General features: G+C 49.7%; 2 protein-coding genes across 2 annotated transcripts in view; one reads left to right on the top strand and one right to left on the bottom strand.

The window, feature by feature from the left end:
* Window positions 1-1,126: 1,126 nt before the first annotated feature.
* NOB1 (NIN1 (RPN12) binding protein 1 homolog) lies at window positions 1,127-12,976 on the bottom strand. The gene is made up of 9 exons (XM_040329554.1): window positions 12,829-12,976; window positions 12,614-12,746; window positions 9,563-9,696; window positions 8,255-8,326; window positions 7,386-7,529; window positions 5,830-6,066; window positions 5,646-5,743; window positions 3,849-3,993; window positions 1,127-1,992 (listed from the first exon to the last, which is right to left on the bottom strand). The coding sequence occupies exons 1-9, from the start codon at window positions 12,895-12,897 to the stop codon at window positions 1,723-1,725; spliced, it is 1,302 nt and encodes a 433-aa protein (XP_040185488.1). The 5' UTR covers window positions 12,898-12,976; the 3' UTR covers window positions 1,127-1,722.
* A 2,121-nt stretch (window positions 12,977-15,097) lies between these two features.
* Window positions 15,098-16,364, top strand: part of WWP2 (WW domain containing E3 ubiquitin protein ligase 2) — a 78,648-nt gene continuing 77,381 nt past the window's right edge. The window contains exon 1 of the mRNA XM_040329551.1: window positions 15,098-15,155. The gene's annotated coding sequence lies outside the window, so the exon portion shown is untranslated. The remainder of the gene's footprint in view (window positions 15,156-16,364) is intronic.

Raw genomic sequence — 16,364 nt, 5'->3', positions numbered from 1 at the left:
CAATTTACTCGGCGTAACATTATCTTTCACAATATAAAAAAATTCAAATAGGCTTTACTGTTGTCCTATTTTTTTAATTAAAAAAAGGGTTTGTTTTTTCCCAAAAAAAAAAAAAAAAAAAAATGCGCTTGCAAGACCGCTGCACAAATACGGTGTGACAAAAAGTATTTCAACGACCGCCATTTTATTCTCTAGGCCTAGGCAATGATGGCGAGTCTTGGCACCCTCAGATGTTTTGTAACTACATGTCCCATGATGCTCATGCACTCTGCAGTGTAGGTGAGGATCATGGGAAATGTAGTTCCAAAACATCTGGGGTGCCGAGGTTCGCCATCATTGCTCTAGGGCATGGGTCTTCAAACTACGGCCCTCCAGTTGTTCAGGAACTATAATTCCCATCATGCCTAGTCATGTCTGTTAATGTCAGTGTGTTTAAATGCTAAATGGGATGTGTAGTTCTACAACAGCTGGAGGGCCGTAGTTTGAGGATCCCTGCTCTAGGGTGTTCGAAAAAAAAAAAATAGGATTTTTGTACTCACCGTAAAATCCATTTCTCTGAGTTCATGGCCGAACACAGCAGCAATTGACCATAGTCAATCTCCTAAAAGGAAGGATAATACCCTATGGTCAATTGCTGCTGTGTCCGTCCATGAATGAAAGAGAAATAGATATAGCGGAATCTCGCATTAAGAGTATAATCCGTTCGAGGAGAATGCTCGTAATCCAAAACACTCGCATTTCAAAGCGAGTTTCCCCATAGAAGTCAATGGAAACGAAAAGAATTAGTTCCGCATTGACTTCTATGGCATGCAGTACCGCATGTGGTCAGAGGCGAGAGGAGCGCCGGAGAAACTCGGAAAGGCCCAGGGACAGCTCCGCTGAACTCAGAAAGGCTCTGGAACTGAGTATTTCTGTCCGGCTCCGGCGCCCCCCCAACCTCAGGCCAAATGCGGTACTGCGCACCATTAGCTTAAATCCTGCTTGTTCTGCTAGACAACATTCGCAAACAGTCAGGTTTTTTAAAAAAATAAAAGCGCTCTTATTGCGACACGCTCGTTAACCGCATTACTCGCAATCCGAGGTGTCACTGGATAAGGTTTGGGGGTTCTAAGTAATTTTCTAGCAAAAAAAAAAAAAAAAAAACAGTTTTTAACTTGTAAACACCAAATCTCATAAAGAGGCTCGGCGGTTAAGAGTAGACATGGGGTTAGGTTTGAACCAGCCATGTTCCGGTATCGCCATTACTTATTTATGTTTTAATATTCCTCACAGAGGCACAAACTTACACTGAAAGCCAGGATGAGGTTCTCTTTAGCAGACCGCGCTTGATCACAGAGAACCCCATCTAGAGAAAAAATATTCAAATCCAACCTAATGTGAATTGATTACATGTCAAAGCTGCTAGCTCAAAAACAACATCTGCTCCTCTTTCACTGCATTTTCGTGGTGGAAGTGTATTCTGGAGCTCAGACAACACAGTGATCATTCCTGATATCACATGACCGGCAAATCACCAATCCTGGGCAGTCTCGGCCAGGTTGAACTCAGCAGCATGCACCGTGGACCGGCCTACATTCATCACTCCAGAAAATTACATATTTTTAAGCTAAGCAGGTTACAACATTAAAAATTGTCACTTTTTTTCTATCCAAGGTTCAACTTTTACAGAAGGAACCGCTTGAATAAATACAGTGAAAGCTGAGAAGATTCCCGCTCTACTTCTCATCTCTTCTTCACCCCCTTCTTCCTGGAGGCGTTGGGGTTCACCCGGCGGCGGCCAGCTCCCTGCGCCGCGTCTTTGATGTTTAGGTTGGCGGCGCGGCTGTAGATGTCGTTTTCCGCGAAGGGCGAAGCTCCGGCGATGTAATCCGGGTTGAAGACGTCGGTCTTGGACCTCGCCTTTTTGGAGAGACGCTGCTGGGGGAAATTCTGGTCCTCCACCAACTGCGGGTTTGCTGCGTGTTTTCCCCCCTGAGGGGCGGGCAATGAATGCTGCAAAGAGAACACATAGAAATCAAAGGAGGCAGGACCAAACGCTGCGCATGTTAAATGCCTCTATATTAGAGCTGCAAGATTAATCGCGGAGACGTAGGGTTGTCCCGATACCACTTTTTTAGGACCGAGTACAAGTACCGATACTTTTTTTCAAGTAGTCGCCGATACCGAATACCGATACTTTTTTTAAATGTGTCCCCAAATGCAGCCATGTCCCCCCCATATGCAGCCATGTCCCTCACATATGCAGCCATGTCCCTCTAGCCATGTCCCTCACATATGCAGCCATGTCCCTCACATATGCAGCCATGTCCCTCTAGCCATGTCCCTCACATATGCAGCCATGTCCCTCACATATGCAGCCATGTCCCTCTAGCCATGTCCCTCACATATGCAGCCATGTCCCTCTAGCCATGTCCCTCACATATGCAGCCATGTCCCTCTAGCCATGTCCCTCACATATGCAGCAATGTCCCTCTAGCCACGTCCCTCACATATGCAGCAATGTCCCTCTAGCCACGTCCCTCACATATGCAGCAATGTCCCTCTAGCCATGCCCCTCACATATGCAGCCATGTCCCTCTAGCCATGTCCCTCACATATGCAGCAATGTCCCTCTAGCCACGTCCCTCACATATGCAGCAATGTCCCTCTAGCCACGTCCCTCACATATGCAGCAATGTCCCTCTAGCCATGTCCCTCGATGCGGCGGCAGCGGCGGGGGGGGAAAGTATTCTATTTAGGTATCGGGGGTATTTGCGCGAGTACGAGTACTCCCGCAAATACTCGGTATCGGTACCGGTATCGGTATCTGGACAACCCTAGCGGAGAGCATCGCGATTTCGATTCTCCCCACGGGATGACCCGCGATTCTTCCGTTTCACGGCCGGTTCCATGTAACCAGCGTGAAATGCAAATGCCGCCGATATCGGAACCGACGTCAGCAGCCTGCGCCGATGGATGCCTGGGCTTCTCTTGCAGATCTGTACAACTGTAGTGTGTATCCATGCGCCACCCAGTGGTACTGCTTCTGATGCATTAATCTTTCTCACAGTTCTGAACAACTGTGTGTATCCATGCGCCACCCAATGGTTGCTGGCGGTACTGCTTCTGATATATATATATATATAAAAAAAAAAAAAAAAAAAAAAAGAGACCAGTGATATGTCTATAATGTTAAAGACCATATAACTCCTATGAAAAAAGCAGAATCAAACTTTGATTCTGCTTTTTTCATAGGAGTTATATGGTCTTTAACATTATAGACATATCACTGGTCTCTATTTTATATATTCATATTTTCAGATAAATCACAGGTTTATTTATTTATTTATTTGAGGCCTCGGGGGGGTTTCTGGCATTCAGTTTTTGAGAATCGTGATCTTTAGTCTAAGCAAAAGAATCGCGATTCTCATTTTGACCAGAATCGTGCAGCTCTACTCTATATACAGTGGAACCTCGGATTACGAGCATAATCCATTCCAGGAGAATTCTCGTAATCCAAAGCACTCGCATATCGAAGCGAGTTTCCCCATTGAAGTCAATGGAAACAAAAATAATTTGTTCCTCATTGAGTTCAATGGCATGCATTACCGCATGTGACCAGAGGCGGGGGCCTCGGAAACGTCCGGAAAGGCCCGAGGACAGTTTAGCAAACCTCAGAAAGGCTCGGGAACAGTATTTCTGTGTCTTTCCGAGCATTCCGGAATGGCTGCGTTCGGCACCGGAGTCTCCCCCCCCCCCCAACCTCAGGCCCAACGCGGTACTGCACACCGCTTTGGCCTGAATCCTGCTCGCAACGACACACACACAAATTGATGGAAAACCCTCACAATGCCGATTTGGTGTCTTACCCTCATGCCCCGGGTGTTCAGGACTTTGGGGTTCCTGGAGAAATGCATGTGCTGCCCGCCATCCTCATCCACAGACACAGCCACTTTCTTTAGGGTCATATTCCCGCAATGAGGACAGAAATTTTTGGACATGTCAGAAGTTGTCCTGCAAAAGCAAGGAAAGTCCTGTGAGCCAAAAGATCAAATATCACCTCACATGGGAGGAGTCAGCATAAAGAAACACTAAAAAGAGCAGAAATATGAAACTTCAGATGTAAAACATACAACTCTGTATTAACACATCATGAAAAGTATCCTAAATACAAGAATTTGAAGTTCCTGAATCAGGAACAGTCGCCCATCCTTGGCGTCTAGCGGGGGGGGAGCAACAGTCGCCCATCCTTGGCGTCTAGCGGGGGGTGGGGGGGCGCAACAGTCGCCCATCCTTGGCGTCTAGCGGGGGGGGAGGGAGCAACAGTCGCCCATCCTTGGCGTCTAGCGGGGGGGGAGGGAGCAACAGTCGCCCATCCTTGGCGTCTAGCGGGGGGGGGGGAGGGAGCAACAGTCGCCCATCCTAAGCGTCTAGCGGGGGGGGGGGGGAGCAACAGTCGCCCATCCTTGGCGTCTAGCGGGGGGGGGGGGGGGAGGGAGCAACAGTCGCCCATCCTTGGCGTCTAGCGGGGGGGGGGGGGAGCAACAGTCGCCCATCCTTGGCGTCTAGCGGGGGGGGGGGGGGGAGGGAGCAACAGTCGCCCATCCTTGGCGTCTAGCGGGGGGGGGGAGCAACAGTCGCCCATCCTTGGCGTCTAGCGCGGGGGGGGGGGGGGGAGCAACAGTCGCCCATCCTTGGCGTCTAGCGCGGGGGGGGGGGGGGAGCAACAGTCGCCCATCCTTGGCGTCTAGCGCGGGGGGGGGGGGGGGGAGCAACAGTCGCCCATCCTTGGCGTCTAGCGCGGGGGGGGGGGGAGCAACAGTCGCCCATCCTTGGCGTCTAGCGCGGGGGGGGGGGGGGGAGCAACAGTCGCCCATCCTTGGCGTCTAGCGCGGGGGGGGGGGGGGGGGAGCAACAGTCGCCCATCCTTGGCGTCTAGCGGGGGGGGGGGGGGGGGGGGGGGGGAGCAACAGTCGCCCATCCTTGGCGTCTAGCGCGGGGGGGGGGGGGGGGGGGAGCAACAGTCGCCCATCCTTGGCGTCTAGCGGGGGGGGGGGGGGGGGAGCAACAGTCCCCCATCCTTGGCGTCTAGCGCGGGGGGGGGGGGGGGGGAGCAACAGTCGCCCATCCTTGGCGTCTAGCGCGGGGGGGGGGGGGGGGGGGAAGGAACAGTCGCCCATCCTTGGCGTCTAGCGGGGGGGGGGGGGGGGAAGGAACAGTCGCCCATCCTTGGCGTCTAGCGGGGGGGGGGGGTGGGGAGGAACAGTCACCCATCCTTGGCGTCTAGCGGGGTGGGGGATTGACGGACAGTCACCCATCCTCGGCGTCTAGCGGGGGGGGGTTTTTGTGGGGGAACAGTCGCCCATCCTTGGCGTCTAGGGGTGGGGAGGAACAGTCGCCCATCCTTGGCGTCTAGGGAGGGGGGGGGGGGGCGGAACAGTCACCCATCCTTGTTGGCGTCAGGGGGAGGAATAATATCGCACTCTTGGTGTCAGTGGGTGGAATAGTGATCCCAAAGGCTGGATAAAGGAAAGCAAAGTGCCCCATCTGGCCCCCAGGCCATAGTTTGGAGACCACAGATCTAGAGAGATAGGACAAGGGAAGAGAGAAAAAAAAAAGAAGAGAGAGACCTTTTTTGTCATTTTACGCAGTCTGATGGAACTTACTTGAAACAGCCATGACAACGCAATATGTAATTTCTGGTCTGGCGGATCAGCATTCCATCTACAGACAACACATGGAGTCCCATCTGGATGAGGACGTTCTGCAGGTAGAGTAGGGATAGGATTAGAAGATGTAATAAATAAAAGATAACACAGAACATATCACAGATAATGGTCGCTGAGATACCTGCATAGCAAAATCCGTAGTCAAGCAGCCGACCACCACATTATCCGGAGCCTCGAGGACTCCCATGTCCTGCTGGATTTGTTTGATGTTCCCAGGTGTAATCCAACCTCCTCCATCATCTTCATCATGGTGATCATGTTCCCCCCCTTCATCCCCAGAGGTGCTGGGTGACTCCTCCCTCTTGTCTGGTGACTTCACCGGCTCAGGGATGGCAATTACTGACACGGCCTGGGCATTCTGTAGATGGAAGGCAGTAGAGCTGAAGATCGGCCATTGAACGTGGAATAGGAGTCACAGCTGCCTGCTGCTCAGAGGAGTCCAGTTTAAGTGCCCGTATGCTACAAATCCATGTATACGTGGGCTTTTTACTGGCTAGGCTTACACACGAATTTCCAAAGCAGCTGTTCAACTACAATTTAGATGCCGTTCAGCCACCAATGTCTTTACCATTAGCTGGTTAAGGAGTGGGCCTGGGAAGCCAGCCACCGCATCCTTAACAACAGATGACTCATCAGCTGCCAGCTGGGTTCCCGCTGACAGTTGAATGTAAAAGAAAATATTGCTGGCAATAAAGACTTGTTAACAAAAAAAAAAAAAAGGGGCATGCTTCCCCCCCTAAAACCCATACCAGACCCTTATCCGAGCATATAGGAAAGGGGGACGGGGGTACGCTTCCCCCCTAAAATCCATACCAGACCCTTATCCGAGCATATAGGAAAGGGGGACGGGGGTACGCTTCCCCCCTAAAATCCATACCAGACCCTTATCCGAGCATATAGGAAAGGGGGACACGCTTCCCCCCTAAAATCCATACCAAACCCTTATCCGAGCATATAGGAAGGGGGGACGGGGGTACGAGCGAGCGCCTCCTGGATCATACCAGGTCACGTCTGGTGCTTTTGGGGCAGTTCTGCTCAGACCCAAGGGCCGGGTATGGATTTGAGGGGGACCCCACGCTGTTTTTGGCATGGGGTTCCCCTTAAAATCCGTACCCGACTTAAAAGGGCCTGGCATTGATTGTGGGGGGGGGGGGGGGCATGCAGGTTTTTTTTTTTTTGGATCGCATTAGTGTTCATAACTGATCAGATGTGCAATTTAGATGCTTTCCCATAGAAGGCAATGAGCCTGGAAGTATAGAACAAGTAAATATACCAACGATGGGGCACCATTCCTCCTCCTGACACCAACGATGGGGCACCATTCCTCCTCCTGACACCAGCGATTTTTGTATTTTTTTTTTTTATACCCCTGCTGACCCCCAAGACATGGTCTATTCCCAATGGCTACAAACCAGCCCCCCCAAAGTCTGAAGGAGAGTACATTGGACATTTAGAACGTTTGGAGACCCCGGCCTTAGGGCATGCAGACAACAAAATTTTTACGGAAATCACACTGAGATGTTCCATTTATGCAGACAACAAAAACTCCAAAGTATAAAATTAAATATAAAGGGGGGGGGGGGGGGGACACACAATGAGCACATGAAAATGCAGAAAGGGTCCTGAACTGGCCATGTTTTCAAGGGGTAATTTATGTTACGATTAGTCATGACTTACCATCAGTTCTGCCAAATCATCTTCTATACTGGGCAAGGGGCTCCTCCAAAAAAGGAAAGAATCGAACTCTTTGTTCTCCTGAGTGGTGTCATTCTTCTCCTCCACCACCGGGGACTTCACTGAGCCTTCCTTTTTACCTGCAGACTGGAGAAGAAGACATATTGTACACAACTAGAAAATGCAAAACAAGAAGCTAGGGGCTCATTCACACCAGCGGGGGGCACAAAGAAGAATCCCCGGCCATAATATACAGTTACATTGGCCCAGCTTGGTCCAATGAAACGATTTATATACCATACCCGACCAATGCCCCAGGAAGCTGAAAAAAATCACTAAAGTAGACATTGTTACTTACAGCGATCAGCAAATTACAGTGGGACTGCGATATCGCGGTGAACAATTGGACACTACCTGACATTTTTTTTTTTTTTGAGAACCAGTAACACCAATACAGTGATCAGTGATAAAAATATGCACGGTCACTGTACTAATGTCAATGGCTGGGAAGGGGTTAACATCAGGGGCAATCTAGTGATTAAATGTGTGCCCAACATGTGTTCCTGTATTTGCCAAGTAATGTGCTTTCTACTTCCTGTTTTGCAGGAAGAAAAAAAAAACAGCACACTGATGAGAGCCCCGAGTTTGTTTACATACATAGGGCTCTCTTCGATTACCGGTGAACAATTGGTGAACGGCACCCACTGATTGGTTCAAGCTGCAGCGAATCGCTGCAAAGCCAGGGCGGTGGGAAAACGCTCCTCCGGCGCACTTCATACGTGATCCGGTGCCGAGCGGCCGCAGTATACGGGGGATGGGCGTTCATAAAACGGTGAAATAAATTGGGACAGACAAATGAGATCTTCAGGTACCTTGGATGGGAAGTGGAAGCCGACCACATTCACAGGAGCTTCTGGGTGCCGAACTGTTGTGCTGACAGAGACCTAAAAAACAAACATGTACAGTGTCTTGAAAAAGTATTCATACCCCTTAAACATTTTCAGATGTTCTCATGTTACAACCAAAAATATAAATGTATTTTATTGGGATTTTATGTGAGAGACCAACACACTGTGTCACATCATTGTGAAGTGGAAGGAAAATGATAAATGTTATTTTTCCCAATTAAATACAGTAAAACCTTGGTTTGAGAGCGTTTTGCAAGACAAGCAAAACGTTTTAATACATTTTGCCTTGATATACAAGCGATGTCTTGATATAAGAGTAGCGTCATGTCACAACTGAGTATAAAAGAGAAGAGAGCAGCCTCTAAGTGTAACAATATGGTTACATTTAATGTATTTTAATGATACAACATTTAGCAACTTATTGCTACACTTAGAGGCGCCAGTAAAAAAAAATGCTTTGATATACAAGTGCTTTGGATTACAAGCATGTTTCTGGAATGAATTATGCTTGCAATCCGAGGTTTTACTGTATGTGAAAAGTGGGGGGGGGGGGGATTTGTATTCAGCACCCTTTACTCTGATACCCCTAATTAAAATCTAGCGTAACCAATCACCTTTAGAAGTCACCCAATTAGTAAATAGAGACCACCTGTGTGTAATTTAATCTCAGTATAAATACAGCTGTTCTGTAAAGCCTTCAGAGGTTCGTTGGAGAACCTTAGTAAACAAACCGCATCATGGTTCCCCCAAAAAAATATATATATAGAGTTCCGCCGAGATTATTATCTTTTTAAAGTCAGCAGCTACAAATACTGCAGCTGCTGACTTTTAATATATGGACACTTACCTGTCCACGGCGCCCGCGATGTCCTCACCTGAAGCTGATCTGTCTCTCGGCTCCCGGGTGGAGGTGCCGCCATCTTTAGGAAGTAAAGCCTTGCATGAGTCGCGGTGAGCGTCCTCACTGGTCCCTGCTGTCTTCTGGGACCCGTGTGTCTCCCAGGAGGAGGAGGGGCCGGACATGGTATAAATCGCCGAAGAGCCGCCAGTGGGAGCAAATACCTGGATTACACAGGAATCTGTTCGCCCCCCCTCCCCCTGAAAGGTGCCAAATTTGACACCGGAGGGGGGGGGGGGGAGTTATGAAAAGCAGAAGTTACATTTTTGGGTGGAACTCCGCCTTTTAAATTGTCCATTTGGGTTTTCAGCCAAGTGCATCCTGGATTTTCGGTCCAGAATTTTATCTTCGATACACCACTAATCCTCTCTCACCTTACTAGTCGGTTCCGTCCTGATGTGATCCCGTCCGACATGCTCGGCCTCAAGCTGGTAAGCGAGAGCCAGAACCTTGATGTCAATGGCGGACAGGCTGCCATAGTCTCCGGTCTTCTTGGAGAATTCCGTCACTGTAAAACAGATAGACACAATGTCAGCATGCGGTGCCCCTCCGCAGAGTCTACTCAACAGCGGGAAGGACGTGCCAACAATACCATCCTCTGCCCATTGATTTGGACTGACATGAAAATTAAAGCCGACCTTTAGTCATATTTCCCCCCCATCTATTAAATCTTCTGCCCTTGTTGTTGTTGTAACTTTGGATACTAAAAATAAATTCTGCCAGTAAATCGCTTATACAGCCCACTTCCTGTTTCTTGTCTGGTCATTAGCCTATGCCAGTGATGGTGAACCTCGGCACCCCAGATGTTTTGGAACTACACTTCCCATGAAGCTCAACTACACTGCAGAGTGCAAGAGCATCATGGGAAATGTAGTTCTAAAACTTCCGTGGTTCCAAGGTTCACCGTCACTGGCCTAGGCTAATGAATGACTAGAATAGCGCTACTCATGCAAACTGAATCGCCTCTGGGCGCTTTTTCCAGCCAGTGTCTGCTTGGCTGGTGCGGTCATTTTACCCCGTAGGATCGTGACACGCTTTGGACACACAGTCATACACACACACACACACACACACACACACACACACATATATATATATATATATATATACTGGGCCAAGATCCAATTTACCTACCAGCATGTCTTTGGAGTGTGGGAGGAAACCTGAGTACCCGGAGGAAACCCAGGCAGGCACAGGGAGAACATGCAAACTCCAGGCAGATGGTGTCGTGGTTGGGATTCGAACCAGCGACCCTTTTGCTGCTTGGCGAAAGTGCTACTCACTACACCACTGTGCTGCCCTAATGACATCATGTACATGTCTCTCTCTCTTTCTCCTGAGAGTTTGCCAGTAAGGGAGGGGCGATGAGTCCTAGGAGGGCTAATGAGATCTGCCGAGCTGGAGGTGTGTCTCTGTGGAAAATCCAGGAAGTGAACAGGCAGCAGCTTCAGCTGCCCACAGTTAAAATGGCTACAGCCAGACTCAGTGGATGGAGATTTCTGCAGCATATTTGGCGAGTACAGAATCACAGTGTATATAAAATAAATATGGAAAGTGGTTGGAGGGAAGCTGCAGATGTTTTTATTACAAATGAGGTGACTGCAGTTCCTCTTTAATGACCAGAATTGCACAATAAAGTGCATCCGTTTCCCGAGCCCTCACCGACATTCCTTCTTCCTGGCAAAAAAGACAGTTGTGGTGACAGTTGTTTTTCACCAGATAAAAGCAGATCCTGGGGAGATGTAGGGACTATCATACCACGGAGGGGAGCAGATGGCAGAAAAGAACGGGGGGGGGGTTCCTCCAAGGCTCCATGTTATTCTTCTACATCTTCCTCTTGAACAGACAATAAAGGACGATAAGCCAAATGGACCTGTCCCCACCCCCCCACCCCCCAGCTAAAGCAGAACTTCACTCTCTCAATCAGCAATGATTATTTGTAATCCTTATGCTGCTACAATCAAAATAAATAAATGTCCTGTTCACTTTTCACTGGGGAGCCTCCCGGCCCTTTAAGTGGTGCATGACACAGGGAGGCGGGTCTTAAGAACATGTGACCGCAGTGATTGGCTGTCACTCGGACAGGAGCAGCAATCGGGAGTTTCCGGTTAGGCGCCGGGAGCGCGCACCATTCCCGATCTCGGCACAGCTGTATTGAAAGCAATTTATGCAAATATGCGGCCCCCCTCAGCGCCAAGGACCAGGCGTCGTGAGGCTGCATATTTGCATACGGCCTGCGCCAAAGGGTTAAACTTTTTTTCCCCCATTAAAAAAATCCCAATAAGCGTATATTGATTCGTTTGCACAAGAAGTTATAGCGTCTAGAAACTGTGGATATTTATTTATATATTTTTTATTCTCTAGGGTGTTAGAATAAAATATATATATAATGTTTGGGGGTTCTAATTGGAGGGAAGGAGATGGCAGTGAAAAACACATTAGAACTGCTGTTTTGCTACTTGTAATGCCAACGGCCACCACAAGATGGCGCCAGATCACAGATGGAAGCTTAGGCCTGCAGAAGGCCGCGGCCTCAATTACTGGCCGACCCGCGCCGGGCAGTAATTGAGGCCGCACCTTTGCGGCCTTCTGGAGGCCTAAGCTTCCATCTGTGAAGGCCGCAAAGCCGCCGGCTGGTAATTGAGGACGCGGCTTTGCGGCCTTCTGCAGGCCTCAGCTTCCTTCTGTGAGAGCCGCGGCCTCAATTACCGGCGGGCGTGGGACCGCCGCGATCGCGCCGGGCAGTAATTGAGGCTGCGGCTTTGCGGCCTTCTGCAGGCCTAAGCTTCCATCTGTGAAGGCCGCAAAGCCGTGGGCACGCCGCGATCGCGCCGGTCGGTAATTGAGGCCGCAGGTTTGCGGCCTTCTGCAGGCCTCAGCTTCCTTCTGTGAGAGCTGCAAAGCCGCGGCCTCAATTACCAGCGGGCGCGGGCCCGCCGCGATCGAGCCGGCCATTTAGGCCGTGGCTTTGCGGCCTTCTGCTGGCCTAAGTTTCCTACTGTGAAGGCCGCTGCGGGCGCTGCAGCCTTAATTACCGGCGGGGCCGCCGCAATTTTTTTTTAGCACCGATTCCTGTATTGGTGTCGGTGCTACCCAAAAGTCTCAATTAGTATCAGACTGTCCACCACAATATCGCAGTCCCGCCATAAGGCGCTTAAATTGTATTTGACTACAACGTCGCATGACCGCGCAGTTGTCAGTTAAAGCGATGGAGTGCCGTTTTCGCAAAGAATTGCTCGGTCATGAAGGGGGTAAATCTTCCAGGGGGGAAAGTGTTAAAGATATCCAAAAACGGATGGGGCAGCAAATAAAGAGGGTCAGACAGCCCCCTCCGTGTGTCAGCTTTGCTGTTATTCTTGGACAGCTGCGATCAGGGCATGCTGGGACTTGTAGTCGCACCCTCTCCCAGTCAGATCTCCGCTCACCTATCTGCACGCTCTCCGGTTTGGGCTCCTTGAAGAGCAGCTCGTAGGGCAGCACAGCCAGCCGCCTCCGGGTGGCCTTGTCCCGGATCTCGCTCACCACCTCCCGCACCGTGTGGATAGAAGCGCCGATATCCTACAAAACACACAAAGATAGGTCAGTACCGGACTACCGGGCACCCCCATCCCCCGCCTTCCCCGGGGCCCCGACACCCCACCTGGAGCGCCGCATTCCTCAGGAAAGCCCCGGAATCCGCAACAACGTGCTGCACCCTGGACGCCGCCATGTTTTTCTGACGGGTTACCTGATCTGACAGAGCACCGGTGGGTGTACCAAGATGGCCGCGACGGGACGTCACTTCCGTGCCTGCCGCGTCTCAGCCAATCACAATCCTCGGCTTATTCCTTCTCTACACGGCTAGACGTCACTTGGCTGTCAGGACTCCCTTCAGCGACATCTGCTGGCAGTACTGTGGCGTTGCCGCTCATAGAAATATAAAAGGAGCTGCTCTCTATTGCACGCACTTTTTTTTTTCTTCCTTCCCTGGATGCCTTTACCCCAGAGGAAGAAAATGCAGCTGAAAAAACGCGTCACAATTTGCATGCATGCGTGGAAAAAAAAAACACCCCTTGCGGCACCTCAAACCCCCCCCTCTAGGGTTGCCACCTGTCCGGGATTCCCCCGGAGTACAGTTCGGATTTTGGATCATGTGTCCGGGTTGTGTCCATTATTCAGACCAGGCTGTGGCTCCCCAAGTAACCGAGATAGTCATACACAAATCTCTTGCCGCTGTGGGCGGCTGTTTGGGGGCCGGTTTGGCCTCACTGAAGTATTTTGGCCACACCCACTGGCACGCGCTGTGCGCTACATTACTACTTTCATTGGGGCACCCAAATGTGTCCCAGGTCTTTTATAATCCTATAGTGTTTACTGCAAAAAAAAAAAAAGTTGCCCTGTGCTGCAAAAGTGTTCGGGTTTGGAGAAAAGGTGGTAACTCTACCCCCCTCGCTGTCTGCCGGTGCAGTGTCACATTCCGCTCCCTATCACAGAATGCTGCGGAAGTGACATTTTTTTGCTGCCATCTTTGCCCCCACACTCCTGGACAGTAAAGATAGAGTGAGAAGGGGCAAGTGGACATCTTGTTACACCCACCGGAGTTTTAGATTTGAGACTTATTTTCAACACAAAACAGAGCTTATATGCTTAAAGACAGTATTTGGAAATCTGACGGACTGTTTAAATGTTAAATGTTGAAAGCAGCAGCAAACCTGATGACCTCACATGTTTGCTCATGTGACAAAACACCTCTGATTTTCACATTTAACATCTAAACAGTTCGTCGGATTTAAAAACACTGTATTTAAGCATATAAGCTCCGTTCTGTGTTCAAAATAAGTGTGAAATCTAAAACTCAGATGGGTGTAACAAGATGTCCGCTTGCCCCCTTCACACTCTATCATTACTGTGCAGGAGTGTGGGGTGTAGCAAGATGGCGGCAACGGAACCTGACTTCCAGAGCATTCTGTGACGGGGAGCAGAATGTGACAACACACCGGTCCACCATCATTGACCCCCATCTAGGCGGCGTGCACATCGGGCATCGGCAGAAATCGGGCAGCGGCTGGTACAATACGCTTATCAGGTTTTTTCTTTTTTTTTTTACCATATTGGCTTAAATTTTGATGGGCCCATGAATGCAGCCTATCAGTGCCCATTAATTGCAGCCTATCAGTGACCATCAATGCAGCCTATCAGTGCAGCCTCATCAGTGCAGCCTCATCAGCACACATCAGTAAAAAGAAAAATTACTTATTTGCAAAATGTTACAACAGAAACGAAAAAGGTATTTAAAAAAATAAACACCCCAGTGGTGATTAAATCACACCTCCCAACATGCACGGATTCTGCGGTACTTTCCCGCATACACACCTGATTCCTGCATTCCCGCAATAGCACAAATTTTCCCGCAAAATGAAGATTGTCGGGCGTTCCCCCGCTCAACCCCCCCCAACTTTGATTGCAAGAAGAAGAAAGATTGTCCCACGGTGGACATTTGGAAAGTTGGGAGGTATGATTAAATACCAACAAAATAAAGCTCTAGTTGTGTTTAAAAAATTATAACAATTTAGTTTGGGTGCAGTGTTGCAGGACCGCGCAATTGTCAAAGTGTGACAGCGCTGAAAGCTGAACCTGGGCAGGAAGGGGGTGAAAAGTGCCCGGTATTGAAGGGGGTGTTGAGCCCCCACCAAACCAAATGCAGAAGAATGTTGGATTTACAATCACTCCTCCATTTTTAAATGACAACATAATTTAGGAGCAGAACATGGCTGTTATCAATTAAATGCAAAGATGCACCACTTCACCCTGTGCTTGAGTACATTTCATTGTTTACTTATGGTTTTTAATCCCACATCCGCCACAACAAAGATGGCGGCGGTGCATTCGGCCATTTCCGGTGCAATCCTCGGCTCTCTTCCGGGTCAGCTGACAATGCCGCGCTGGTCACATGACCGAAAGTGCAGGAGGCGGAAGTGGAGAAGGCAGGTAATGTCAACACAGGGCTGACGGTGGGTGATATTACCGGGGACCGGGGGGAGGGGCAAGCTGTGTACCGGGAGAGGCGGAGCACACAGCGGGGGGAAGTACAGGGAGGGGGCGGGGACATCATAATACAGGCTGGCTGGGGCTCACCGGCTAATGAAGGACTACATGTCTCAGCATGCCTTCTAAAAAATAAAACTTCAATGTGAACCCGATCACTGCGATCTGATCGAAGTTTTAGCATTTTATTGTCATTTTAAAAGTTGTATTTTGTGCTAATAAATCTGCAGCTTTCTAAAAAAATAAAATAATCTCTGATGTTCCTGTGATCTTCAGACACTTCCTGTTATGGGGTGACAACGCTGTCCCTGTTTCCTCATTTGCTGTGGGGTTGTCACCCATCATTGGTTGTCACCCCATCACAGGCGGCTGTGCGGACACACTGCGCCCAAATGAAGGAGGTGCGGGAAGTGGCCGGAGGAGATCAGCAGCACAGGAAGCAACAAAGAATGACAAATCAGGATTTTATTTCAAGCAAAGGGGAGCAGCAGGTACCAACTTCCACCTATGCTCTGATCACTTAGGACGGAGGTCTCCAAACTGCGACCCCTTGGGCACTACCCCCCGACCCCGCCACTGACAATGGGGTACTAGTCCCCTCCCTGACACCAATGATGGGACACTATTCCCCCCACCGACACCAATGATGGGACACTATTTCTCCCATTGACACCAATGATGGGGCACTATTCCTCCCACTGACACCAATGATGGGACACTATTCCCCCCACTGACACCAATGATGGGACATTATTCCTCCCACTGACACCAATGATGGGACACTATTCCTCCCACTGACACCAATGATGGGACACTATTCCTCCCACTGACACCAATGATGGGACACTATTCCTCCCACTGACACCAATGATGGGACACTATTCCTCCCACTGATACCAATGATGGGACACTATTCCTCCCACTGATACCAATGATGGGACACTATTCCTCCCACTGACACCAATGATGGGACACTATTCCTCCCACTGACACCAATGATGGGACACTATTCCTCCCACTGACACCAATGATGGGACACTATTCCTCCCACTGATACCAATGACGGGACACTATTCCTCCCACTAATACCAATGATGGGGCATTAATCCTCCCACTGACATCAATGATGGGACACTATTCCCCCCACTGACA

This window comes from Rana temporaria, chromosome 11 (genome assembly GCF_905171775.1).
Source record: "Rana temporaria chromosome 11, aRanTem1.1, whole genome shotgun sequence".
Classification (NCBI taxonomy): Eukaryota; Metazoa; Chordata; class Amphibia; order Anura; family Ranidae; genus Rana; species Rana temporaria.
Note: the sequence above shows the minus strand (reverse complement) of the source record. Positions and strands in the feature narration are given on the sequence as shown.